This window comes from Aspergillus ibericus (genome assembly GCF_003184845.1).
Source record: "Aspergillus ibericus CBS 121593 unplaced genomic scaffold BO80scaffold_31, whole genome shotgun sequence".
Classification (NCBI taxonomy): Eukaryota; Fungi; Ascomycota; class Eurotiomycetes; order Eurotiales; family Aspergillaceae; genus Aspergillus; species Aspergillus ibericus.
The window spans coordinates 336987-362688 of record NW_020292129.1 but is presented as its reverse complement, the minus strand read 5'-3'; the positions used below and the strand labels follow the sequence as shown (position 1 = coordinate 362688).

General features: G+C 52.9%; 10 protein-coding genes across 10 annotated transcripts; 5 read left to right on the top strand and 5 right to left on the bottom strand.

The window, feature by feature from the left end:
• Positions 1–1038: 1038 nt before the first annotated feature.
• On the bottom strand, positions 1039–3340 carry BO80DRAFT_411367 (signal recognition particle subunit SRP68). Its single transcript, XM_025717965.1, has 3 exons — positions 3109–3340; positions 1892–3034; positions 1039–1836 (listed from the first exon to the last, which is right to left on the bottom strand). The coding sequence occupies exons 1-3, from the start codon at positions 3297–3299 to the stop codon at positions 1329–1331; spliced, it is 1842 nt and encodes a 613-aa protein (XP_025573432.1). The 5' UTR covers positions 3300–3340; the 3' UTR covers positions 1039–1328.
• A 24-nt stretch (positions 3341–3364) lies between these two features.
• Positions 3365–7721, top strand: BO80DRAFT_145688 (putative translation regulator (Cya5)). Its single transcript, XM_025713737.1, has one exon. It carries the CDS (start codon positions 3781–3783, stop codon positions 7600–7602), a length of 3822 nt encoding a protein of 1273 aa, XP_025573431.1. The 5' UTR covers positions 3365–3780; the 3' UTR covers positions 7603–7721.
• Positions 7722–7937: 216 nt separating this feature from the next.
• BO80DRAFT_411359 (MCM DNA helicase complex subunit MCM3) lies at positions 7938–11495 on the top strand. The gene is made up of 8 exons (XM_025717964.1): positions 7938–8177; positions 8235–8253; positions 8321–8372; positions 8443–8489; positions 8540–8645; positions 8698–8961; positions 9017–11076; positions 11154–11495. Exons 1-8 carry the CDS (start codon positions 8111–8113, stop codon positions 11188–11190), a joined length of 2652 nt encoding a protein of 883 aa, XP_025573430.1. The 5' UTR covers positions 7938–8110; the 3' UTR covers positions 11191–11495.
• A 672-nt stretch (positions 11496–12167) lies between these two features.
• Positions 12168–13553, bottom strand: BO80DRAFT_360010 (Spo7-like protein; the record flags this gene model as incomplete). Its single annotated transcript, XM_025715950.1, has 1 exon — positions 12168–13553. The coding sequence occupies one exon, from the start codon at positions 13551–13553 to the stop codon at positions 12168–12170; it is 1386 nt and encodes a 461-aa protein (XP_025573429.1).
• Positions 13554–14351: 798 nt separating this feature from the next.
• On the top strand, positions 14352–16092 carry BO80DRAFT_436481 (putative alpha/beta hydrolase; the record flags this gene model as incomplete). Its single annotated transcript, XM_025720954.1, has 2 exons — positions 14352–14519; positions 14587–16092. 2 exons carry the CDS (start codon positions 14352–14354, stop codon positions 16090–16092), a joined length of 1674 nt encoding a protein of 557 aa, XP_025573428.1.
• A 178-nt stretch (positions 16093–16270) lies between these two features.
• Positions 16271–17680, bottom strand: BO80DRAFT_436480 (uncharacterized protein; the record flags this gene model as incomplete). The annotated part of the gene is made up of 2 exons (XM_025720953.1): positions 16271–16326; positions 16531–17680. 2 exons carry the CDS (start codon positions 17678–17680, stop codon positions 16271–16273), a joined length of 1206 nt encoding a protein of 401 aa, XP_025573427.1.
• Positions 17681–17858: 178 nt separating this feature from the next.
• BO80DRAFT_145630 (TatD family hydrolase) lies at positions 17859–19614 on the top strand. Its single transcript, XM_025713736.1, has one exon. It carries the CDS (start codon positions 18036–18038, stop codon positions 19215–19217), a length of 1182 nt encoding a protein of 393 aa, XP_025573426.1. The 5' UTR covers positions 17859–18035; the 3' UTR covers positions 19218–19614.
• A 1333-nt stretch (positions 19615–20947) lies between these two features.
• On the bottom strand, positions 20948–21931 carry BO80DRAFT_503627 (uncharacterized protein). The gene is made up of 2 exons (XM_025724388.1): positions 21147–21931; positions 20948–21083 (listed from the first exon to the last, which is right to left on the bottom strand). The coding sequence occupies exon 1, from the start codon at positions 21487–21489 to the stop codon at positions 21166–21168; it is 324 nt and encodes a 107-aa protein (XP_025573425.1). The 5' UTR covers positions 21490–21931; the 3' UTR covers positions 20948–21083; positions 21147–21165.
• Positions 21932–22024: 93 nt separating this feature from the next.
• On the top strand, positions 22025–23068 carry BO80DRAFT_426917 (2EXR domain-containing protein). The gene has a single exon (XM_025719888.1). The coding sequence runs from the start codon at positions 22060–22062 to the stop codon at positions 22915–22917; it is 858 nt and encodes a 285-aa protein (XP_025573424.1). The 5' UTR covers positions 22025–22059; the 3' UTR covers positions 22918–23068.
• Positions 23069–23111: 43 nt separating this feature from the next.
• Positions 23112–24638, bottom strand: BO80DRAFT_411348 (uncharacterized protein; the record flags this gene model as incomplete). Its single annotated transcript, XM_025717963.1, has 6 exons — positions 24318–24638; positions 23851–24241; positions 23694–23811; positions 23569–23636; positions 23478–23508; positions 23112–23418 (listed from the first exon to the last, which is right to left on the bottom strand). The coding sequence occupies exons 1-6, from the start codon at positions 24486–24488 to the stop codon at positions 23112–23114; spliced, it is 1086 nt and encodes a 361-aa protein (XP_025573423.1). The 5' UTR covers positions 24489–24638.
• Between the last annotated feature and the right edge of the window lie 1064 nt (positions 24639–25702).

Here is a 25702-nt window from a genome sequence, read left to right as displayed (position 1 = left end):
TCCAGCCCCCACAGCCAATTAGATGTCCCGCAGCTCGGTTGGCAGGCGACCCTTGCTGCTTCGAGAAGTTCACTAGGCTGAAGCTGGCTAGTCTGCGTTACTAGCCCAGGCACCTATTGAACAAGGGACGACATTTCCATCCAATCGCATGTCCCAGTGGTTCTGTATGCCCGACGGGACGGAGCATCTCAGGTTCGCATGATTACACGACCTAGTAATGTGCACATGTCTCCTTACGGACCCCTTTAGGCCTTAGATGTCATCTGTGCGACATGAAGCAATTAAAATAATGTAGGTTGGATGGTCCTACACCTATCTCCACGTCATTTTAGTGCAGTAATGCACAAGCCCATCTGGTCCCAAAGCACAGGGTAGTATAGTCCTCGAGATATATATCCCTGCCCATATAGTCTTTCACCGAACCTGGCATTTAGCATCAATGCCTGCAGCGAAGACATTTCTTACGCAGTAGAGTGCCAATAAGCCACAAAATTACAGACAGAGCACGACAGAACCCATCCACAGTTCGTTGTATAGCCAGCCCCCGGAGGCTGAAGCCCAAACGCCTTCGCATCGTGTGGCTGGCTCACAGATCGCATATTACTAATGCCACAATAACGCTTCCTCGGGCCTTGGTCTAATAAGAGCAATGTTACCGGCCACAACGGACCTTGGCCCAGCAACGCAAATTGCCATCACACCATTTGTTAAACCTGAACAGGTGATCCGGCTGTCAAAGTTCCGAGTGGATGCTGCTCGGCTTATCCGTATGGCCCGTGCTTTTCCACGGGGAACTGTGGCTTGTCCCTTTACAGGTTACAGCTTACCAACATTCGGAGACCCCGATCTAGGTCACGTTCCGTGTATTGCCAGGAGGTGAGACGAAAGGGAGGCCGCTGCTTATCTGGCATAGTGGTATTATTAGGGTTTGCTGAGGTGGAAACTTGTGGTGCAAGCCCGACTCCGTCGTATACAGGGGAATGCAATATACCCCGGGAGACGATTGTGTTTCACTATCATGTGAATGGTATCCTTCCTGTGATATTCTATTTCTCTTGAAATCTTATCCCTACGATACCCAAGCAGAGGGGGGATGGTTGGGTATGCCCCGAATCAGAGAACCAAGGAGAATAGGTCGTCTTATCCCAGAGCCAAAGATATGCTCAGCATAGCTATTCGACTGATCGCAGTATCGTCATCGTCAGATTTACTATGTACTTTAGTTATAGCCCGGCAAATACCGAGCTGCAACAGCAAATTAAAGGTTTCATGGCAATAGTAGCCAAGGAGATCGGATGACCCATCCGGCAGCCCTAATCATTGGCAGGTTACCGACCAAAGCCAAACCAGCCGCGTCGTCCACCCTTCTTTTCCTCTGCCCCTGTCTCGGGCTGAACTGGAGCTCTATCCTGAGTGGGCATGTCTTGACGAGGGTAGTCGATATAGTTCCAAGCCACGTCAAGGAACAAAGGCTTCACGGGAACGGGTTGCATCTGAGGAGGATACGGGACGATGTTGGTCAAGTCTAGAGCGTCACCAGCATATTCGTGTAGACGCTCAACCGCCGGGCGCTGGGTAGTAGACGTTGCTTGCGCTTCGGCGGACAACTTCTCCAGAGTAACCAAGCCACGGTATTGCGCGACCAAACCCTTCAGGGTCGATTCGAGGTTCTGGATCTGGCTACGTGAGATATCAAGCCTCGGTGGCCCTTCCGTTTCAGCTGAGGACTGCGAGGACCGTGCGGCTTCTGTGACAAGGGCCAAAGCCTGCGCGAACAGGGCAAGGGCGTTCGTGGACTTGCCAAGGATTCCGTGCGACCGTCCAATGGTCAGGCATCTGAGATAACACCTGTTAGCACACGAGGCTGCGGATAGAGGGCAATGTACTGTACCTTAAAGCACGGAAATACCGCCGTTTTGCATCTAGCTCGCGAACAAAGGCCGTGTCAGCGGCAACTCCGGGAAGCTCAAGGATGAACTCGATACTCTGGAGAGTGGAGTCATACAGGACGACTCGCTCACGCAGCCGTGCCAGCTTTCTACCAGTAGCCTCATCTTGTTTAGCAGAAGCCTTGGCACCCTTGGGCAGTTTGGCCGGGACCGACTCGAAAGAGGTGCCGTCATTTTCTCCGCAGAGGACACGGTTTCGTCCGATTCTCCACCCGACCAGATCATAATTCACAGCAGTCCGTGTTATTTGCAGCGCCTGCATTCTCTTATCACTAGGGTCAACTCCCTCTCCAATGAGATCATCAATGGCGGTCTTGGTAGCATCGACGGCATCTTGACTGGCAATGATCACATTATCGTAGGCAGCGGCCTTGTCTTTTGAAGACGCAGATTTCCCCGCGCTCTCCGCAAGCCACGTACCCAGGCGAGTCTCGGCTGCAGCGGCGGCCGCGAGAGCTTGCGAGATCGCGGCATCCTCCAAGCCAACTGTATGCGACCTCCATGTGATACTCTCAGGAAGTTGCTGCACTTCCCCGTCCGCAGTCCTCCGTGTGCCCGCTGCCTCCTCCTTCAGACAGTTGGGATCCAGTTTCTCAACCTCTGACCTGATGGTCACATCCGCTGGGAAATAGCTAAGAGCCAGAGACGGGATGGGCTTTGACCGCGGGAGCTTCAGCTGATAGGCTGCGTATCTTATGCTGGGGTCGACCGTGCCGGAGAGGAGGTCTCGGAAAGCGTCCTTCTTGACCTGCTGACCCAGGGTCGCGTATATGACTCTGGAGATGGAGTAGTGCTGAAGGCATTGCTCCCAGTTTCGCTTCTCCAAGTAAAGGGCGCCCAAGAGCGACGCTAGGTATGCGCGAGCTTCGAGGATATCAGTGTCCGCAGCCCCAGAGGTCGCCTGCTCCTCGAGAATGAGCACCAATTGCCTTGCATAGGTGGCCGCCTTCTGAAGCTTCGAGATAATATGGCGTCTGGTTGCACCACTGATTCCCTTCGCCGACGGATCTGCCGAGTGAGTGGACTTCATAAGCATGGCATGCGCCCATGCTCGTTCAGCGCTGATGAGGAGGACGTGAGCATATCTAGAAAAGTCACGAAATTAGTCCTGGAAGTGTAGATGACCGAAAGCTTTTTCATGTGGTATCAGAGGACATACTCCACGCTGCTGCTCACATCTTCGGCCGTCACAGGTCGTTTCGCAGTGTACTTGCGGCCTTTGGGCGTCGTCTGGCCGAGTCGTTGGCGGACCTTGTGCAATTTGCGGGTGGTGTGGGTTCGGTAGGCATTGTAGTTGCCAGTCAGGAGACTGTCCTCTCGCTGGGAGAAAATAAAATCGGTGATGTCCATGGTACCCGCAAGAATCGTGAGCTGCTGGGCGAGAATGGGTGGTGTTCCCACCTGACAGAGTGCGGGCTGAGGTGGCCAGGTCTCGGCCAAACAAATCCCCGGCTGATTTCGCGGGATTCTCTTTTCCAGCATCGGCCAAGCTTGCTGCTCGACCTTCTCGAAAATTATTCCGCGTCACCATCCCGGCCATCGAACCACCCACTTGGCTTTTCTGCTTGGAGCTTTTGGTTTTCCTCCCTCTCGAGCAGATCTCTGCACTCAATCTTCCTAGGCGGAGCAGCCAGTTAGCGGCAGGCTGTGAGCTTCGTGCACAAGATTGCTTTGCTTGGTACGGCCTGCCTCCCTTTGGCACCCTGCACATTGCTGCATGACCAATTATCTGACTTCAACTCGCCTCGAATACAGCTTCGGTCCCGATATGTTATGCATCACAATCAGTCTTCGGTGAATTTAGGGTTTGGCACCGCAATCTCTCGAGGTAATGCTGGAACGGGCTGCCGGATGCCTTGAGAACGCAGGACGGCGTTTCTTCCGGGATCCTAATGGCGCAATTCGAGGTCGGGGCTCGATATATTCAGCTCTCGGGCAGTACACTAGCGCGGGGACGGATCTTTTGGTCTTACTACAGCCACCGCAACGATCCGCGTCCAATAATTCAAACGCCTCATCAACAACGGGAAGGACAGCCACGGATCCACGGCCCCCCGTCCTCGAGTTCCTCTATCCACCACGCACACAGGAGTTTATAGCGTCATGCCTGCTACGCTCCCCGAGAAGGCTCGTCCCGCGACGCAGGAAGAAGGCCATTCCTGGCCTTTCCCGAAACTACTCTACGGAAGCTGCCGGTCTAGATCGGAGTGTCGAGACCGAGAGCCAATTATTCGACGACTCTGTTGAGATTATTGCCGACGAGGACCGCGCTTTGGCCAAAGATGAGCTACGAGAGATGCTAGATGACGATGAATTTCAGGACTACGACGAAGCATGGGCTCTTTATTCGAAAGCCGGCCACCCTCTCGACCTGGCTTCGGCATTACTTGCAAGTCTTAGCCGCTCGGATCGAGAGCTCGATAGCAAAAGAGCTAAGCGACTGCTCAGTTCAATACCTGCCGAGGCGCGGTCCTCTGAGGATTTCATGCACCTGGCTAAATCTTATTTGACCGTGGGAAATTTTCTGGATGCGAATGAAACATGCCGGGAAGCGATTTCTCATGGCCGCGGCCTGTCATGCTGGTCATTTTCTTTTGCACACATTATCAACAATGAGCAGTGGGACTGGGTGCAAGATATCTGGGATTCAAGGCCTTCGTGCGAGGAGACTGATCTCTGGCGTTCTGTTGCCTCTTGGCTAATCTCATCTTCCATACAAAAGCCCTTGCTTTCATTGGCAGATTACTTACAAGATCAGAGTGATGATAGCCCAGTACGCAATATTGCTCGTTTCTTACTGGATTATGTCTTCGCCAGCGCAGACTTTGCTGAAGCCACCCCGACAGAAACCCTTCTAATACTCCTGCAAAAACTCAACAATTTGGATCTAGTCAGTGTCCAGAACTATCTTAGCCTCATCAGGACCCTCCAGGCATCCGAGCACCGCCCGACGTTTGTTCGATCCATCGTGGTTTACCGGAACTTTCGTTGGCAGATGGAAGAGGAAATTCCGCCCGCAAAGCTTCTTGGTCAGCTCTTGAGACGTCTGGCTTCATTTGAGATTACCACTGGTATCTTGTATTTTCTGGATGAGCTTGCTTGGTTTCATCGCAAGCCATCGGTGGACGCTTATAAGCAGGCACTTATAGCCTTTTCGAGGGCCGGTGATGTGACTAACGTCCACCATGTATTCGAGAGACTCGTTTCAGACCACGGAAACCCACGAAGCCGTAGACTCTTGTCGCCACTTCTTTACGTTTACGCTAGAATTGGCGATGTCCAAGAGACCACGCGCCAGTTCCGAAGGATCTCCGAAGAGTTCGGCCTCGAGCCAGATACTGTGTGTTGGAATATTCTGCTCACAGCTTATTCCAAAGCGGGCAATCTCACAGGGACCTTTACCACGTTCAAGCAAATGCTTGACAAGGGTATTGAACCCAACCCGCATACTTTTGGTACAATGATGGGTCTTTGTGCCAATCGGGGTGATGTCGACCATGTCCGGGATCTGTTGGACTTGGCCCAACAATACAAGGTACAGATAACGGCGCCGTTGATCGATACAGTCGTGGAGGCCTACTGCAACAATCAAGAATGGGACATGGCTGAGAACGTTGCGGAGACTTGCCTCGGGTTGGATGTCAAGGGCTCTCGAGTGAGAATGTGGAACATCTTACTCTGGAACTACGCGTTTAGGATGGACCTGGAAGGCATTTCCAGAGTTCGCGCGCGCATGGATGCAGCAGGGCTGCAGCCTGACGATATGACTTATGCCGCTCTCATGCTCAGTCTGGTGCTCATTGGTCAGACGGATTCTGCCCGTCGCATCCTTCGTACGCTTCACCGAGGCCGTCGAGTGTATGCTACCGAGTTCCATTACGCAGTCATCCTGTATGGTTATCTAAGGGATCGGAATCGGGACATGGTTCATATTGTCTTCCGTGAAATCAAGGAGCGATTCAACCAGCCAGGACTTGGCTCAAGGCTGCTTGTCCTCCGGAGTCAGATCCAGCGAGATTTGCAGCTCGTGGCACACGGTGGTAAGGCCGGGATTAATGCAAGTCTTCGCCTCGAAAACTCGGAGAAGTTCCTTGCAGAGGTTCTCGCAGATTACCACACTACCAAACTGGCGACAAAGTATCCCTTGCTGGGTTCTGGCAGGATGTCTGCCAGGAAGGCTTTCCCTGCTGTGTACTACGAATACATCATCTCTGCCTATGGCATGAAGGGGGCCTATAAATCGGCTCGGAAGCTGTTCGATGAATATATTGCCAGTCAACCGATCAGAGACCCGGAAAATGACCATGACATCGCGCCACTCCGCCTGCTGTCTGCGTTGATGCGCGCACACTTGAAGGCTGAACAATATGACAAGGTCGAAGAATGCTGGAACTTGGTCTTCCCTCGCGCTTTGAAGATCGCCAGCCCCAGTTCCCCTGAGATTGACGAGTGGCTTTCTGCTCAGCTTAATCCAGCCACCCCACCCCTTCCCTCTCATGCGGAGCTCGTGGTAAATGTCGACAGTGAGGCCAAATTTGCCGAGAAGGAGAAGCCCTCGATCTTACCGGCGTACCGCTTCATGCTATCTCGCCCCCTCTCGTTGTATATGCGTTCTTTGGCTTATGGGAACGAGGTCTGGAAGATCTCCGATGTTATCGCAAATTACGTCGAGGCAGGCTTCTCAATGACAACCTTCAATTGGTCCACCTTCGTGCAGATGCTCGCATCTTCAGACAGATTGTCCGATCAAGTCGAAGCCTTCTCTGTTTTCGAGGAAAAGTTTATGCCAAACTTTCCTGGATGGAATAATCTTCGTCGAGGATATGGTCGAAGGCCTCCTGAGGTGCCTGCTACCATCGATGCGATGGAGGATCCGAGACGCGCCAAGCCTCCTAATGTGCTAGGAAAAGAGAGCCGGCGATACTGGAGCAAAATGCAGCCAGATTTCATGCAGCCCACTTACGTGTCCATGGTATATCTGGCTGCTGCCTTGCAGCGGCTGCGTGAAAGAAGTATTTACTATGGGGGAACGGATCTCCAAGCTATCTATGATGCTGCACCAATGACTGTCGCAGCAGTTGCCGAGATGCCTTACCTTCGTGAAAAGTTCCAAGGTGTGCTGCTTCGACGTCGGCAGGAGCAAGGTGATAACCTGGACGATGCCCTTGGACGCGATCACTTCGTATGGACAGGCGGTATTCTTGGAGTGGGCGGTCAGGCCAGATCTGACTCGCAAGTTGAGCCGGTCCCTGAATCCACTGAGGAAGATAGAGGTGCGACTGAAGAAGAGAGCACCGCCTCTAAGGAAACCGACGAGCCTTCCCCCATCGCGGTCCGTTCTGATGAGGCCGCTGCCCAATATTCCGAGGCTGAACCATCTCCCTTCAAAAAGACCATCGACTACCCAGACGAATATGACATTGAGGCCGAGACTCTCCTAGAAGAGAGGGACAAGGAAATGGGAACGAAGGAGGAACTGATGGATGATGAGAGTCTCGTGGAATACGATGACGAAGATGAAGACGACGACCTGGAGGAGTCGGAGTTTGAAGAGGAAGAAGAGGGAGAATACGAAGAAGAAGAGGAAGATTACCTTGATGCCGACGACCAGGACGATATGTACGACCCTGAAGGCGAGGAGGAGACCAGATAGACGTGTATTTTTAGGATGTGCTCCATGTAGGGGTCGGGTGTTCTGGTTTGACGTGTATATATATCTGTGTATAAAGACTTGAATGTACAGTACTACCAAAGCCTATTGAGAGCTCCTCCCTATCCAAACAATCCTGCTGTGAACAGAGTGACCATTAGTGTCCAGTTTGTCGTTAACTACTATTAGGACCTGTGTACACTTGCGCTTAGTTATGCGTGGCTTGTGCGGACATTGACTCAGCAGATAGTAGCGACACGGGTCAACGCGTCTGACCGCACACGCGTTCTAATATTACCCTATTGGGTGGTCGCGTATGGCAACCAAGCTGAAAGATCCTCCGGCAACCCACCCTTCCCCATCAAGGAGGATCAAAAATCACCACTGGAATTCTGCGCGCTTGCTTTTCACCACCAGACCCCACCATTTCAATCATTTGTTTCAGCCTTCTCATTGCCAATTTTCACTAGATACCCCCTTTTGTTAGCAGTCCGTGGGAAAGTTCGGCGCCATGGAGGGACAGTTTGACGACGCCGCACAAGATCGAGTGCGTGCCGCCGTCGAGTTTCTTGACCCGAGTAAGCACTGGAGACTTGCCTCACGCAATGTATCAATCTAACTGACTTTCTTTCTAGGCGATGCTAGGGCGCGCAGGTCTGTCCTCGATCAATCGCCCTTACATGGGAAGACTACGCCATGACAGGCGCTAACCGGAAATTAGTTATCGAGCTGACATCCTGTTGATGTTAAACCGAGGACTGCGTCGTTTGATAGTATGCATACAGCCTCGTTCATCGGAAACCGCATGTCTGTTCCCAAAGCTAACATCTACGCGCTGCGCAGGTTAGCATCGATGAAATCCGAGCGCATAACCGTGAGATGGCCGATGGGTAGGATACGCTAGCTCTTGCATACACACACCGAGGCTAATCGCATACAGCCTTCTCACGTCACCTTATGAATACGCCGAAGCCTTCGAAAAGGCCCTCAAAGAGATTATCAAGACTTTGCCGAATCGGCCGTCCAGGGAAACGGCAGACGACGTGGTATGGGATTTGAGGTTTCTGGAATATTTCTACGGATTCTAACAGAGTCCAGAACTACCACTGCGGTTTTGTCGGCGCATTCGGAGAATTTTCCTGCAACCCCAGGACATTGGGGTCTTCTCATTTGAACCGGATGATCTCCCTCGAGGGTATTGTCACAAAGTGCTCCTTGGTCCGCCCCAAGGTCATACAGAGTGTGCATTGGAGTGAGCGCGGCCAAAAGTTCCTCACGAGAAAATACGTCGATGCGACGATGACCGCTAGTGGAGCGACGAGCATGAGCATCTATCCTCAAGAAGACGACGAGAAGAACCCGGTATGTTTTTGCAGTTGAATGTTGGTGCCTGGGACTAATAGTATTGCCAACTTAGCTCGTCACAGAGTACGGTTTCTCGACGTATATGGATCACCAGACGATCTCGATTCAAGAAATGCCCGAAAGAGCTCCGGCTGGCCAACTGCCTCGAAGCGTGGATGTGATCGTTGACGATGACTTGGTTGATCGCGCTAAACCAGGAGACAGAATTCAGTTGGTGGGAATCTACCGCTCACTGGGTAACCGGAACGCCTCCTCTACTTCTGCGACGTTCCGCACCCTTGTACTCGCCAACAACATCATCCAGCTGTCCTCGAAGTCCGGCGGTGGAATTGCGCAGGCCACCATCACCGACACTGACATCCGCAATATCAACAAGGTTTCCAAGAAGAAGGGCGTCTTCGAACTGTTGTCACACTCTCTGGCTCCTAGTATATACGGACACGACTACATTAAGAAGGCGATCTTGCTCATGCTGTTGGGTGGTATGGAGAAGAACTTGGACAACGGCACACACTTGCGTGGTGATATCAACATTCTCATGGTTGGTGACCCGTCCACCGCCAAGTCCCAGCTGCTTCGTTTCGTCTTGAACACTGCGCCGCTTGCGATTGCAACTACAGGTCGAGGATCTTCCGGTGTCGGTCTTACGGCTGCCGTCACATCCGACAAGGAGACTGGCGAGCGGAGACTTGAGGCCGGTGCGATGGTTCTTGGTGATCGTGGTGTGGTTTGTATTGATGAGTTCGATAAGATGAGTGATGTCGATCGTGTGGCTATCCATGAAGTTATGGAACAACAAACAGTCACAATCGCGAAGGCCGGTATCCACACGAGCTTGAACGCCCGGTGTAGTGTCCTGGCGGCCGCTAACCCCATCTATGGACAATATGACCCCCACAAGGATCCTCACAAGAACATCGCACTGCCAGACTCTCTGCTGTCGCGTTTCGATTTGCTCTTCGTTGTGACGGATGATATCGAGGATTCTCGAGACAGGATGGTGTCAGAGCATGTTCTGCGTATGCACCGCTACCGCCAGCCCGGCATGGAGGAAGGCGCTCCTGTTCGCGAACAACTTCACCAAACGCTCGGCGTCGGCCTTGAGGACACCCAAGACTCCAACCAACCGACTGATGTATACGAGAAGTTCAATGTCATGCTGCACGCTGGTATGGCCAACATGAGCCGGAGCAAGGGAAAGAACATCGAGATTCTCAGCATCCCCTTCATCAAGAAATACATCCAATATGCCAAATCCCGGGTTAAGCCTGTTTTGACCAAGGGAGCCGCTGACCACATTGTCTCAACCTATTCTGCCCTGAGAAACGACGAGCTGTCAGGTAACCAGCGCAGAACATCACCTATCACCGCTCGTACCCTGGAAACCCTGATTCGTCTGTCCACCGCTCACGCCAAATCACGCCTCTCCAACAGAGTCGAGGAACGGGATGCCAAGGTTGCAGAGTCTATCCTTCGGTTCGCCATGTTCAAGGAAATCCTCGAAGATGAGCGCCGGAAGAGGAGAAAGGTCGCTTCCTTCGACGAGGATTCCGAAGATAACGAATCCGATTCCGATGACGACAATAGCACCCCGGCACAAACATCCAGCGCCACCCCTCGGAGGTCGGGTCTCCGAACCCGTGGAGCCAATGCTCGTTCTGGTACCAACGAGGACACGGAAATGGACGCGGACGGGGATGCTGTCTCCGAGGATGGTGATGGCTTGTACAATGCCAGCCCCCGCGGTGAACGGCTCCGTTCTAGTCAAACATCCCGCACGCAGACACAAACCCAGAGCCAATCGCGGATGTCTGTGGCTTCATCTCAGCCCGAATCACAGCTCGTCCAGTCACAGACGGACAACTCGCAGTCACAGACGGCTAGTGCTTTATCTCAGATCCAGCCCGCTCGCTTGGCGACGTTCCGCCAGACTCTGGGCCGGCTGGTGGGCACTCGACTGTTCACTCACGGTGATGAGACCGACGTCGAAACACTCATCGGAGCCGTGAACACCGCGCTGCGCAGCACACCCTCGCTCGGCGAGGGACATGTCTTCCAGCGAGCGGAAGCAATCCAGGCCCTGAAGGCTATGAACGAGAAAAACGAATTGATGTAAGCCCCCGTCCTAACAAACAAGTTCTCCCCCCGGCTCAGCTTGACCCAATACTAACAAAATTCTTTCAAAACAGGTACATTGAAGATGACGAAACCGTCTACAGAATCTAATCAACCCCCCGGGGGGCTCATTCAACAAGATCACACGACTTAGAAATGAAAATGGATAACTTGACGGCGGAATCGGGACAGCGCATGCACATGATTCTTCATTCCTCTTATTTCTCTTCGGGACCGCTTCCATAAATCTCTCTTATTAATGCACGAATAGTTAGGCGTCACGGATAATTTGTTTACTTTTCATTATGATTTCTTTTCTTCGAGCTTTATCTAGGTAGATATTTGTTCCGTACGGAGTACTACTACTAGTTTACAAGTAGTTTCCCGTGTCGTCGAATCAATGTATGACCCCTGACATTAGACCCGGAATTGAGTTTCTGCTTGAAACTTAGACCGTCGTTCCTTTTCTTTCTTAGGTTCAGTTTTACCCCGTACTCCGCTCTCCGTCCGTACTTAACTTGCGCTTTCTCCCGCGGCCCCTTACATCCCGCAGCGCAGGATGCAAGTATCAGTTCCCGGGAACTTAATTAACCGGTTAGTGCGGAGTAGTTGCGGTTGTATATGTAGTTACTGAACGATTACTCCACAAGGGTAAAAGAAATGAAACAGGAGAGAGAAGAGCGAAGTCATATATGCGCGTGTATACTATCCAGGGTGATCTAATGCTTCCTGTCTTGTTTTTCTAGTCGGGTTGAATCACAGATTGATGATGTCGCTCACTTTTCTTGATGCCAGTGGGAAGGGGGATTTGAATGTAAGAGTATAGGTATTAAAAAGGATACAAGATGGGATCTCGGAGGAGGGATACCGAAACAAAGCATGGGGGAAAAAGGGGAGAGAAGAACTAGATAGGCAGGCGAAACAAGAGAGGACTGTTCATTTCGACCTAAGTACGGAGACATAAGTACATCGAGACAGTGATGTGGCTGGTGGTGATGATCAATCAGACCAGGGTATATTATTGACAACGCACAGGGGTTGGACTAGACCAGAATGGGTAGGAGTATGATGATGGTGATGATGATATGCTATTCAACGCCGTCTTCCTTGGGTTTCTCCTTCTCGCTGGGGGTGCCCATGAAGGAGGAATCGTCGGAGGAGAACGATGGGGTGCGTACGCCCTCTCGGATCTGTGCTTGCGTCAAGGGAGACAGGCCGCGAGTGGCTGTCTTGGATCCCCTCTTCTTTCGCGCTTGCTGGATATGCTGCTCTGTGCCTGGACTCGTGCTTCCGCGCCGGGGACGGCCACTCACGGAGGACCTGGACGGGGGTCGGTCGTCGGTGTCCACGGGGGTGGTGCTGCGGGAGGGAGTCCGGGAGTGCGACTCGGAGCGTGTGCCGCGACGGGAGGGAGATTTGGGCTCGTGGATGTGCTTGGAGATACTGGAATGGTGGTGGTGAGAGCGATGTTGAACCTTGTCGGCGTCTGCGGGTCGGCTGACCGTCGCGGCCGCGACTCGCCGGCGTTGCGACGCCTTCCAACCAAGTCCGAACCACCAGAACCAGCCCCCAAATTGCTGAGCTAGCTGGCGCTCTTTTTGGCGCAGTTTCTGGCGCAGTTGGGCCCGACGATCATTCTCCTTCTCCCAGAATTCGCTGCGGTATTCATCCCAGTTCTCCCGGAACTCCGGCGAAAATGACTTGGGTAGTAGAAGAAGCCGAATGTAGTCGCCCCCCGGGCTGAGATCCTCCTGGACGAGACCCGATTCCGTGTCGTGGTTGTAGTACTGCTGGTAGTGCTGCCGACTACCGCGTTTCTCGGCCACGGGACGCTCCACGTAGTGAAAATCTCCTACTGGTGACGGGAAAAAGGGTGCGGAGAAGGGAAATAAGAAGGAGAGGTAGGAGAAAAGCTCCTGCCACCAGGGACCTCGGATGACCACGATCTTGGTGTTCATGGTGCGGAGGCCGCGGTTGGCCACGGCGAGCCAGCGCCGCGGCCAACGGACTCCACGTTCCCATTGCCCTGTTCCCCAGACCAGTAGCGCAGTGACCACGCCACCCATCAGAGCGACCTTTTCTCCCATCTCAACCACCCAGTAAACCGATCCACCGACGCCGCGGCCATCTTCGCGCGGGCGGAGAAAGAGCGCGTAGGCAAAGTAGGTGATCCAGGCGGCAAGCAAGAGAAGGAAAAAAGTATTTTGTCGACGACGTTCTCGTAGAGCCAGATACTGCGCTCGTAGCGAGCTCTCCAGGATGAGGAGATTCAGGTAGATTTGGGGTGGGGAAGAGGGGAGAGTCGACAGTGGATCGGGCGTCGACGAACGAGGCGGGGAAGACCGATCGGACGAGGGAGTATAGCTTTGAGAGGCGGGCGCCAACGATTCGGACGACGAGGTTGTAGACGAGGCGAGACGATTGGTGGGAGCTGGAGAGCCCTTGACCAGCTGGTCGAGGCTTGCTGAAGCCATGGTGCCTCGAAAGAAAGCGAGAGGAGATGGAGAAAGGCAAGGGAGAGAGCAAAGATAAGCTCGGATGCCCCGATGGTAGATGGTAGATGGCAGGGCGAGATTCAAAACACGAGCGAGGGTTGGCCTTTGCGGCCCAGCGCTATCTCATCGCATGGGAAAGGGAGAAAGCGAGCGAGAATGGGCAGGTGAAGATGAGGAGGAGAGAAGAAGAAGAAGAATGAAGCATCGTCATGGATGGTCGGCCAACACTGGTTGAGGCTCCACTTCCGCCGACATTCAATTGTTGATTTCAACATCTCCTCGCCTCGTCTCGCCTCGCCTCGCCTCGCCTCGCCTCCAGCCTGCGTCGTCTTCGACCCCGGCTCGACCCTGTCCCTCTGTGACTGTCAGTGCCTGCACCCTGCAGATCCAGCCCGACCCTTATCTATCGATCGCTCTGTCTTGACTCAGGCCCGCCAGCTCGTGTCTATCCGTGTCATCCACTGGTGCCTGTTGCTTAACTCCATCGGAAACGGGGTTAACGGTCTTTCGGTCTTGTCTGGTCTCAACCCTTTTTCTCGTCTGTTCCACTCGCCTTCACTGCCCCTTTAAATTCCCTTCCCTCCCCTTGGTGGCGTCTGAGAGTGACAGATCTTCCTCTGTCACTCTATTTCACCGTGCGACAAGGTGTCTGCCGCGCGACTCCCTTCGCTTTCTCTTCAGGTCCCAGCCTCACGTTCCTGGACCTCGTTCGAAAGCGCTCGATACATTTCCTCCTCCCGACCGACGGCTACCAGACGATCGTCGTCGACATCTACGATGGCATCTGAGTCGCTCAGCTCGTCCAGCAGCGAGTTCCAGGACCGTCGACCGGAGCCAGTGGCTTCCCGACGGGACAGCACGCCACATGCAGCTCGCGGAGCCAGCGCAACCCCTGCACCCTCAGCCTGGTTTCCTCTGGGTTATAGGGAAGGGTTCAGTCAATGGGTACGTTTCTGAACTGAGGAACAAAGCCAAGTGTCGCATGTGTCACTGAGACTGGTTTTTCTTCCAGTGGGCGTCTTTACCCGCCGCCACAGCCGAACACCGAGTTCTCTCCTACCTCCCTTACCTTCAGCATCAACCCCCAACCCATCTCCAGACCGGAAAGAAATGCGGTTCTTCCAGCGGGTCTGGGAGTCTACAGTCTGCCGATCAAACTCAACAGGGCGAGGTCTCGGCCGATTCTACGAATGACCCGTACGGCCCTCGAAAATGGCGCTCTAGCATGGTGGAGCTGAGCGGGAAGAACCGCGCTCTGAATGAATTCTCCGTCGAGAGAATTGGTGAGGAAGCAGACCAGCATCTTGTCATGCTCCACGGGTATGGTGCTGGTCTTGGATTTTTCTACAAAAATTTTGAGCCGCTCAGTCGGCTTAAAGGGTGGCAACTCCATGCGCTGGACCTCCTGGGCATGGGCCGCAGCACGCGACCAGCATTCCGCATCAAAGCGAAGGAGCGAGAGGAGGCCATTAAAGAGGCCGAGGCTTGGTTTGTAGACGCTCTGGAGGAGTGGCGAGTCAAGCGCAATATCGACCGTTTCACCCTACTCGGTCATAGTTTGGGAGGCTATATGGCAGTGGCATATGCCCTGAAATACCCGGGACGCCTTAACAAGCTGATCCTAGCTTCTCCCGTGGGAATTCCTGAGGACCCCTACGCTGTGCGGGCAGAGATGCCAGAGCCATCCGAGTCGACCATGGCCAATGAGCTCACCCAGAACCAACGCAATATCGCCGAATCGGCATCTTCGGTTCCCCACAGCGAGATCCAGAAAGGCGACAACAATATCCTGCTGAGGGGTGCCCCCACGGATACTGCCGCTGGTCAAGACCAGCCGCCCCGACGCATGGTCCCCAAGTGGTTCGCATATCTTTGGGACGCCAACATCTCCCCCTTCACTCTGGTGCGATGGGCGGGACCCTTGGGACCGCGCCTGGTTTCTGGCTGGACGTCTCGGCGCTTCTCCCATCTGCCGGCTGATGAGGCCAAGGCTTTGCACGACTACTCGTACTCGATCTTCAGTATGCGGGGCAGCGGCGAGTATGCTCTGTCATATATTCTCGCTCCGGGCGCATTTGCCCGCAGTCCTCTAATCCAGCGCATTGAGGGCATCGGCCGCCAGTTTATTCACCAGAACCCATCGCCTGCCCTTGAGTCTGCGAAGGCCCCCACAGCAGCCTCCCCCCAACCCACTCCTGAATCCTCTGCCAGCCAATCTTCCCTGACCGCAGCTAAACGCGAGAACGGCCTTCCGATCATTTTCATGTACGGTGACCACGACTGGATGGACGTCAAGGGCGGATTGGCAGCGAAGACCAAGCTGGACCAAGAGAAGGAGCGCATTCTGCAGAATGCGACGGTCGAGGAACGCGCGGCCGACAACGGCTCCGCCAAGGTAGTCATCATCAAGCGATCCGGCCATCATATCTACCTGGACGGATGGGAGGAATTTAACCGAATCGTTTTGGCCGAAATGGAGGAGACGGCCCAGAAGGAGAGAGCCCGGAGCACGCAATAGAGCGTTTGTCTCTGCCTTCTGCTAATTGTCAAAATTTCTTATTTCGTCTTCCCTTATCCATGAGTTCCCGAAGAGGTGTTTGATGCGTTGGGTTCTAAACAGCGGGTTTGTCTTGCCGGAGTATGATTGTTGTTATTTTCAGGTCAAAATCATCATGGAATATGCGAAATGTACATACCTACAGTAGAACACCACGGCAAGCAGGTATAGACATGTTCAAAATCTTTATCTTGGCTACATTAGTTTGCAGCGAGGTAGTAGTCCAAACCAAAATTGATCAATAGATTCAATTGTATACATGGCCACATATCTCATTTCTCATTTCTCATATCACATGTACCAAAACGCTAGTATCCAAAAAGTACAAACTACAACGTCCGATCCGTTCCCGCCGAAGACTTGGTCAACCGGGCCCCCGTATTTTCGGCCCGGACATACTCCTGCGACGATATCGCACGCCAGTGGGGTAATGCACCAAGAACCGGCCGGAGGGTCTAGGTGATCGTCGTTCCTCGACCGGCGTCGTTGACCCACTCGTACTGCCCGTGCTATCGGGTCGAAAAGCGAAGTATCCGGCCCCTGCGTCGGGAGGGCTGGATCCCTGAGGCATTATTGGCGGTGCACTGGGAAATTTCTCAACGGGGGAGGGCGTACAAGGTAGTGTGTTTTGCTGGGGTTGGTGTTGTTGCTGTTGCTGTGATGGTGATGTAGTCCTACGGAGTGGATCCAGGCCGTGAGAGTCCGGGAGCGGGGATTTAGGAGATAAGCTAGTAGAGACCAGAGAGGTGGTTGCGGAGCGATGATGATGGCGAGTACAAGGATTATGATTACCATTGCCACCGTTACCGGGGGGACTGGTTGAGGAGGAGGCCATTTGTCGGTGTCTCCAGGGGAGGGTTTCTAGGGGTTCGATGTTGGAGTTGCTTCGGAGGGAGAGAGGTTGAAAGGGAAGCTCTAGGCGTCGGTTGATGGAGAGCCATGCTCGTTCGTCGCCTTCGTCGGTGGTGTTGTTGGGAGAGGGGGAGGCGGTTCCTGAGAGATGGCCTTGGTATCTTGTTGGGGCGCAGCGCCAGCCGCCTAGACCTTCGAAGTCGCGGCCTTCGTCGCCACTGATGAGGGTTAGGAGGGCGGAGGGGGCGGGGTGGCGCGGGGGTGTGTTTCTGCGGTGAGGGGTGTGGTGGTGGTTGTTGTTCTCTTGGGAGGTCGAGGAGGAAGAGGTTGAGCTGCTTGTTCGGCGAGGGAGCGGTTGAGGTTGTGTACGGGGAAAAGGGAAACCTTGACGGTTGTTTGCAAGGGCTGGGAGGAGGCCCGGGATGCCGTGGTCGATGGAGCGGCGTTTGGGAGTCGTGGAGGCTGCTGGGGTAGTTGGCTCAGATGCGGAGAAGTTGAGGAGGGAGGTGTTGGCAGCAGTCGGGATGACAAAGTAGTTGGCGATGATGGCGAGGCATAGTTCGACGTATATGAGGGAAAAGCGAAGGGCGAGGGCTAGAATGGAGAAGCAGATGGTGATGCATGCCGATAGTGCGAGCGGGATGGAGATGAGAGCGAGGAGGGGGAGAGTCAACAATGTGGAGACGAGAGTCGGCATGGAGACGAGGGGTGGTTGGGCCTATAGGGAGAGAAAGGAGTGTGTTGGAGGCATGGGGACAGCTCTCTTCTCATGGGATATTTAATATGAGGAATGGTATGATCGAAGGATGAAGGGGACTGTCAATGGAGATCGTTCGATGAGGCTCGAATCCATCCAAAATGCGGAGAAAGGCATGTGATGCCGGCCCCAGGCATCGTTACACGGCGTATCATGGTGTATCGGTGGGCGTTTCTTACGTCACAGCGCGGCGCCGATGCCTTTCATCTCCCAATCCGAGGTGCTTTATAAGACTCTCTCAGACACGCTGTCTCTCTTTTCCCTCAGGTTATCATCTTGACTCATCACATGCACCATGTCTCGGGATGATCAGACCAACGACTTCCCATGGCACCTGGGGGTGTTTGACGCCCATTGTCACCCTACCGATACCATGTCATCAATCGCGGAAATCCCCCACATGAAAGCATCAACATTGACAGTCATGTCTACTCGCGGGGAGGATCAGGACTTGGTGCTTGAGACTGCGAAATCACTGACCCAGGGCCAAGAGCCTTTCCAAGGTTCGGCCACAGGGCCTGTGCTACCGTGCTTTGGCTGGCACCCGTGGTTCTCACATCAAACTATTGACGATGCTACCGGATCGGCAGAGACAGAGCAAGACATCTCGTTCATTGAGCGGAAGAAACTACACTATAAGAAGGTCCTTACACCAGAGCCAGACGATGACTTCATTCTTTCGTTACCGGATCCAAAGCCGCTTTCACAGTTACTTTCGGAAACTCGAGCACGGTTGACGGCGTACCCTCACTCTCCCGTGGGTGAGGTCGGCCTGGACCGTGCTTTCAGACTCCCAAAGCCCTGGACCACTAAAGAAAAGGAGGCAAGGGATGAGCAAGTGACCCCTGGATCACGCGAAGGCAGACAACTCTCGCCCTATCGGGTTCAGCTGGCACACCAGAAAGCCGTCCTGGAAGCTCAGTTGCGTCTCGCCGGAGAACTCCAACGTCCGGTCTCTGTGCATAGTGTTCAAGCACATGGAGCAGTGTTTGACCTCTTCAAGGGCTTGTGGTCAGGTCATGAACGGAAGAATGCCTCTCGGCGGGAGAGACGCCGTCGGTATAGTGTTACAGATGCCCATACGGAGAGCGATGCAGAGGATGAACAACATAAACAAGAAGTTGCAAAACCCGAAGAAAAGTCTCTCCCGTTTCCACCACGGATCTGCATGCACTCATACTCGGGGCCTGTAGACCCGCTGAAGCAATTTTTGCATCCGTCCAATCCGTCAGACGTCTACTTTTCTTTCTCTTCCGTGATCAACTTCAGCGGGCCTTCATCACAGAAGGTCATTGATGTTATCAAAGCTTTGCCTGATGACAGGGTGCTTATTGAGAGTGATCTGCATACGGCTGGACAGCAGATGGATGACCTGCTGGAGGAAGTTGCTCGACAGATTTGCGAACTCCGCGGGTGGACGTTACACGATGGTGTTCAGCGGCTGGCTGATAATTGGAGGAAATTCATCTTCGGGTAAACAGCCATGGGGAGCTGAGAGTTTATAAGCTATTGGCCTACGAATTAGCCTACGGATTCGCTACTGATTGAAGTGGTTTGCACTCGAGGCAAAAGAGACATGATCACTTCGACGATTCAAGCCTGATGGTGCCCGACAGTCGAGCCAGACCTTGAGTCAAAGAGCATCAGACCTCAGGCCCTATGGAATCACAGTACTCATACAGAGCTACAGCCTATCAATCGAAATTATCGACCTCCCACAAAGATTAACGAATAAGACATGAAAATAGAACAGGTAGTTTCACGCTAAACAAGTCAGTGTAGACTCCTCTTTCACATAGACATTGATCAGACTGCAGCGTCACGCTTTGTCTCTCCCATGTCCGGATCCTTTCTAAGCCAGTCTTCAGTCTCGGACTTCCAGCTGACTGCTGAATGTGTAACAACTCGGTATGGTCATCAAGTCACGCGGCAGCTTGCTAGGACTCAATGGCTCTTATGCTTGTAGTCATGGCACTTGGTACAAAAAAGCGCGCAGATCACTCCCTGAAATAGCTGTCGAAGACAGTCTTGTATCTTATTGCCGTCTCAAGATCCTGAGTCCAGCTGTTATGGTTTCGGCCAGAACCTTACTTGAATCTGCCCCATGTTACTGTAATTAGTGCAATCGGTTGTTCCAATACCTATTAGGATCTGACTGCATTTAGGACTATTGTCTAGATACCTAGATGGTGATTGCGGCAGCTCTCTGGTCGATTAGTCCTTCGGTGGCCATGAGTGGTCAGAACAACGATCGTCTCGATCTACGCTTTCTAGGACCCATGCACCACCTCCGTTCAATCACGATTCATCTCTTTCGCGGACAATTTGTTACCCCACAAGCATCATCTGTATACTGGTGTTTCTTTCTCCAATTGTCGAGCGAAGGATCCAAGTTGTGAATATATCAAAGCAATAGCGCAAAATCAGACCAGCCCCCAATAGTGATGAACTGCGAACATAATGAGAAACCATACCATACAAGACTATCAGTAGAGCCTACCTCTACTCAATCGACTAATCAGGAAGAGTGAGCCCGCTTCACGTCCCATATTCTCCGCTAATCAATCCGACAGACTCTCCATCTCCGCGCGCATAGAAGCAGTCCCACCCCCACATAGTTGACCGTTCTCAAAATCAATCACACAAACCGCATCATCCCAAACAACATAATTATATCTATTGACATCACCATACAGGATCCCAAAATCATGCAGATGTCCCAGCACATACTGACACAGCGCTAGATCTGGACATTCGCTTTACGCCCTTCTAGCTTCTCGAATATGAAACCAATTACGCGGCTATGCTCATGGACATGAGTGAGGAACCGGGGATGTTTTCGCCAGGCGGATGCTCAAGGGTAAATGAGATCATGGCGATGGCGGTGATAATGCCTGTATTGATGTAGGTCATATCTCAAGGAAGTCTGGCTGCTATGTAAGGTTTACCGATATTGCTAATATTGAAACGAGGGCTTGCCCATTCGATAGATGAGGTGCACCAGCCCATCTGAGTCAGCTTTGATGGGCAAGTAGGAAGAGTAGGTAGCATTGCGTTGCCTTCAACAGGGATTGCTGCTCAGTGGATTAACATGTCAGTCAGCCGTGGCTGGCATAATTGTAGTCTCGCTCTCTGTATTGAACAGATAATAGAATCGCATTTTAGGTCCTAACTATAGCTTGTAACACTATCATACAAATAAACCCCGCTGGTAGTCGGCCGAGCTTAAACTCCCCCGAGAGAGAACTCCATACAACGACTACGAGCTATCCTGAGCCACCGCCGCAATCCGTCCAGAACCAATCTCATTGTCATCAAGCCATCGATCTTGCTGCATGGAATGCTATCGTCCAGTTAGTGACCAAGGCGCCCTAGGACTGGGGTTGCCGGCGAGAGAGAGACCTACTAACGATCATTCCATTTTCTTAGATATGCTGCTTGACCAGGTGCTCCGCATTCTGGTTGGCCGTGGTTGCTTCTAGCTTGGTTTCGACTTCGGCGCTCCGGACGGTCAGGATATCGGTGAGTTCGTGAACACTGGCGGAAATCTTGTTCTCCGACCAAGTGCCGATGTCCTTGAGGATCGTATCGCGCTGTTCGTCGGTGATTCGGCCGGCGTTTTTGGTCTCATCGCCTCCTTTCCGATCGACACCGCCGCTGCTGTATTTGGTTTTATACACAATTCGTCCAGCAAATGCCTGGCTGGAGAGCAGCAGGACGGCGACAGCGAAGACCTTCAGGTTGAGCATCTTGCACAGTTTTGACTGTAAGGAAGGTTGGGAGAGAAGTGAAAGAATGGAAGTGAGTGATGAGTGAGTGAGTGAGTGAGTGGATGGATGCTCTGTGAAGCCGACTTGTGCAGGTTTTTATATGTTTTCCAGGCCATCTTCATCTTCTTTGATGTATCTTTCGCCATCGGTTCTCTTGGGGGCCACGGATGGTGAAGCCAAGGCCAGCCTATGATCTGCCTTGAATGCTGTTGGCCTTGAGGAGAGTGGGAAGCAAGCCAGGGCATGGATTGGACGAGCTCGCACTGCAATTTCCACGATGTCTTTCACGTTCCTTCAGTCGGTGATCCCGTGAGCTCTGTTTCGTTGCTTCGGTTCTCGATGAGACACTTTCAGCCCTGTGGCTGTTTTCGGCCCCCGGCCCCCACGAGCAGACCATAGGGCGAATATCGCTGCCTTGAATGGCATCCTTGTTCTGCTAGCGCTGAGGCTTGGCATGCTTAGCCCTCCTTCTCTGCTCCTCCTTTGCTTCTCTGATCCTGCATCTCTCTGCCGTTGCTGCTCCCCGCCTCTCCTCCTCTCCCAGCAATCATGACCGAATCAACCAACCCCCAGCCCCCCCAATTCCTCCAATTTTCTCTTCTCCCCACCGAGATTCGCCTCCAAATCTGGAAGGCTGCCCTCCCCAATCCAGTCCGCCAGGCCCTATACCTCTACAAGAAAGGATGCTGGAAGACCCGCCCAGACGCCGAGGGACACTTCATGGTCGAGTTTCACCCTGACTGCCTCGACGCAATGCACGTGTCGGTTCCGCTCTTCCTGGTGAACCACGAGGCCCACGCCATCGCCCGCCGCTGGGTTCACGAGCAAGGTCTGACTATCTGCTTCCACCGGCCCACCAACACGTTCTTGTTCCTGCGCCGCTGTCATCCCGCCACTGATACGCTCTATGTCCCCCACGCCCAATACCGCGAGTTCATCTGCGAGCCGGCATATCTCCCCTTTGAACCTGAATCCGAAGCCCTGGGGCTGGAGTACGGAACAGTCGCGCCGCAATTCTCACGAATTGCCTTCCCTAAGAGCCTCTTGCTCGAGGACAGTCACCACCACCGGATTACATGGCTGCTCGAGGACACCAGTTACGAGAATACCCAAGAGGTGTTGGTCGTTATGAATGATGCTCCAGCAGATCCCAATCTCCAGCCCGACAAGGAGGCAGTGTCCCAAGTACAGTGGGAGTGGGAGGTGGTCCCCGGGGCGGAGCGGCTAGAGTGGGATCATGATCGGCGCGCTTATCGGAGAGAACTTGGTCGGGAAGGGCAGGACCCTGAGGCAGATGCGTTCTTTCGGTTGGTTGAAAGGGCCAGTGTGGGCATTGATGAGACGGATGGGTGGCAGAGGAATCGGCCGTTTGAAGTAAAGCCTGTGTTCGCAGTTCGTGTTCATTAAGACACATACTGTGCATAATCCAATGTATGGTAGTGAAATGGTCAACCTGCATGGCTAGAAACTCAGTGAGGCAAAGAACAAGTGAATAAGCCATTTGGGGGAACTCAATGCCTGGTCATGCGGGCATGCTGCTAGCTATAATGACAGACATATAACATTACTTACCATTGACGCTGCAATCATGCAGCCACGCTTTAGTATTCGACTGTGATCTTATCAGTGCGACGAATGTGCCCCATGCAATGGTTCTCAACCCCGTGGTCGTCCACGGTCTGCAAGATGCTTTCCTGACTCCCAATATCCGTGATCATCTGCTCCAGTTTGTCTCTTCGGGCTCCAGACCGCTTGCTACTCCACTTTTTCGATGTGGGCACTTGAGTGCTACTCTCTTTATAGTGATATGCGCCGGTGCTTCTCAGGCTGCGTTTTCCCAGGATGATTTCAAGGAGAGGTTGTAGGGTAGGAATGCAGGAGGCGGTGATCACGACGTTCGATTCGATACTATTGGACCAGTCGTCAGTCTTGGATATGTGAGTAATGGCTTGGTGTTACCGGCTTACCAGGTCCAGATCACAAGGTCGGCCGTGGCATCTGTCCCAGCGTCAGCCTCAGGCCCGGGTCATCTTCCCTCCTTCTTTCCGGAATACCCACACGTTGTGTCACTGGTATCGGCAAGACCGGGGAGCTGCATGCACTTGACGATTGCCATTGCACAGGCGCTACATGGCTTCAAATGAGCATCATATGACTGTGAACTCCAAGAGAATGCCACTTACACCGCACTCAGTCCCAAGGCTCCGCACAGAGCCAGTCGTTTTCGCAGCGACATTTGCAGTTTAAGCAGGATGATGGTCGGGTAGATCGCCAGATACAGATCTGTAAAAGCAGATACCGCTACACCGATTAGAGTCTGCTTTGCAATGAGACGATGACGGCTGCACCTACCTCCGGTGAAGATGGCATAGTCAACAAGTATCCACGAGCTCCGGCAAGTTGCACCCTCCGACAAGAGGGACGTGTCCCAGAGGGCCCTTGGCGGATCACACATTGTGAAGAGCACTATAATGCAGATGAAGGACACCAATGCCACCAACCCCGTCAACCCCCATAAGATCGCACGTTGTGTGGGTGTCGGATTCAAGAGTCGGCTCAGCAGAGCTGCTACCGCCAGTTTGGGTAGGGCGAAAGAAATGATCCCCAAGGCGAAGTTGATATAGTTGACTAACAGCACGAGCTCTAGTCTATCCGTTATAGCCGCCGAGTGTTGACCGTATCCCAAAGCAACATCGACAGTGGTTACCACCGAATATGAGATGCTGAACATCTGCAGAGCAGTCAACAAACATTACACAAGAACAAGGCAGATTGTCATATAGCAAAGCCTGAACATTCCGACTTACCATTGATGCTGCAATCAACCAGTCATCTGCACCGGGACTGCGCAAGATCTTGATGCGGATAAAGAGCCTGGCTGCAACGAGCAAAATGGCCAGGCTGGTCATGATCCAGAAAACAGCCAAGATCCGTGGGCCCTTGGTCTGGTGGGCATACTCTGGGGACACAGCGGCCATGGCTTTCACTCTAATGCCAAATTGAAAGCATTCATCAAGATGTCCGATATCTGGAACTTTGAGAGACCTGGAGTAAATAAGTCCAGCAGATGCAGTACTATTGGATTTGCTACCTAAGCTCCTTAAAGGTTTCGTCAGGGGCAAGGTACGAATTATTTTATCTCCTAGTGCTAATTGCTGTACAGCAGAATCCCTGCTATTTTCAGCTGTGTGAGAACCATTGCGTGCCTTCAAAGAAATTTCAAATGCTACGAAAATCATCCTTTGGGTTGAGTCATATTGTCGATCCCTAGATCAAGGATTTCCGATCTGTGTTAATGCACATGGTAAACCAACTTGCCGACAGGCAAACAGGCATTGGTCCTAGACTCTCCGCCAAGTTATCCCCTTAATCGTCCAATAGGTGGATCCTGGAACATTAAGGGTCACAGAGAGGAAGAATCGCCCTCGATATTGATGGAAAATTGCCCACAGCCAAATCGAATGATCGCAAGTTTTATGTAATCTCGAATGGGACTTACTATATCCTCGGCCGGGGATCGGGACTGGACCCGGATGGGGCAAAGTACTATACACAACCCATCTACTATGTATGCTGGGGAGGCGCTACGGAGTAACCCGTATTCCGTACTTTGTACGGAATGATCAATTTGCAATCCCTGCTAAAGTTCGAGCTATCCTGGAGGATTTCTGCCTGGAGTAGAGACCCGCCGAGAATGGCCACGGCACGGCATCACGCAACAGTCATGTTCAGCGCATAAAGAAATACACGGTGAATCATCCTCTTTACTGTCTGGTCATGAGCCTTTCCAGGTTGATTGGGAAATGGAACTTGGCAAACCGTACGAGCGAGTATCCAGCCGCCGGAATAATGAAGTGAAATACAGCCAAAAGACAGACAAGCCGGAGAAATAGTAGCTGACTAGGCTACCAGGATCATTGCGCTATTTTACGCAGGTGGCACGAGTACCACTGGTAACTGAGCCAATATGACAGCCATCGAGGCCCTCCTTAGCCCTTCCACACTGTCTCCACCTTTCAGATGGCGGACTTGACAAGGCTGGCCCTATGACTAAATGAGATATTATTACTCCGTACGAATACGGAGGGCTCTTAGCAAGACGGTATGCCCGACCCAAGGACGGTCGGAACAGAAACTAGAAGACACCATGCATAGGCGGACCTTGGAGATAATGCACGGTGTGCTGGTGCTC

Excerpts from the sequence above, each read along its gene's own strand:
- BO80DRAFT_411367 (XM_025717965.1), bottom strand. The coding sequence starts at position 3,299 with ATGGACATCACCGATTTTATTTTCTCCCAGCGAGAGGACAGTCTCCTG. Across the intron at positions 3,035-3,108 it reads GATGTGAGCAGCAGCGTGGA|ATATGCTCACGTCCTCCTCA; the intron begins GTATGTCCTCTG and ends TGACTTTTCTAG. Across the intron at positions 1,837-1,891 it reads CGGTATTTCCGTGCTTTAAG|ATGCCTGACCATTGGACGGT; the intron begins GTACAGTACATT and ends GTGTTATCTCAG.
- BO80DRAFT_145688 (XM_025713737.1), top strand. The coding sequence starts at position 3,781 with ATGCTGGAACGGGCTGCCGGATGCCTTGAGAACGCAGGACGGCGTTTC.
- BO80DRAFT_411359 (XM_025717964.1), top strand. The coding sequence starts at position 8,111 with ATGGAGGGACAGTTTGACGACGCCGCACAAGATCGAGTGCGTGCCGCC. Across the intron at positions 8,490-8,539 it reads AACCGTGAGATGGCCGATGG|CCTTCTCACGTCACCTTATG; the intron begins GTAGGATACGCT and ends AATCGCATACAG. Across the intron at positions 11,077-11,153 it reads AACGAGAAAAACGAATTGAT|GTACATTGAAGATGACGAAA; the intron begins GTAAGCCCCCGT and ends CTTTCAAAACAG.
- BO80DRAFT_145630 (XM_025713736.1), top strand. The coding sequence starts at position 18,036 with ATGTCTCGGGATGATCAGACCAACGACTTCCCATGGCACCTGGGGGTG.
- BO80DRAFT_503627 (XM_025724388.1), bottom strand. The coding sequence starts at position 21,489 with ATGCTCAACCTGAAGGTCTTCGCTGTCGCCGTCCTGCTGCTCTCCAGC.
- BO80DRAFT_426917 (XM_025719888.1), top strand. The coding sequence starts at position 22,060 with ATGACCGAATCAACCAACCCCCAGCCCCCCCAATTCCTCCAATTTTCT.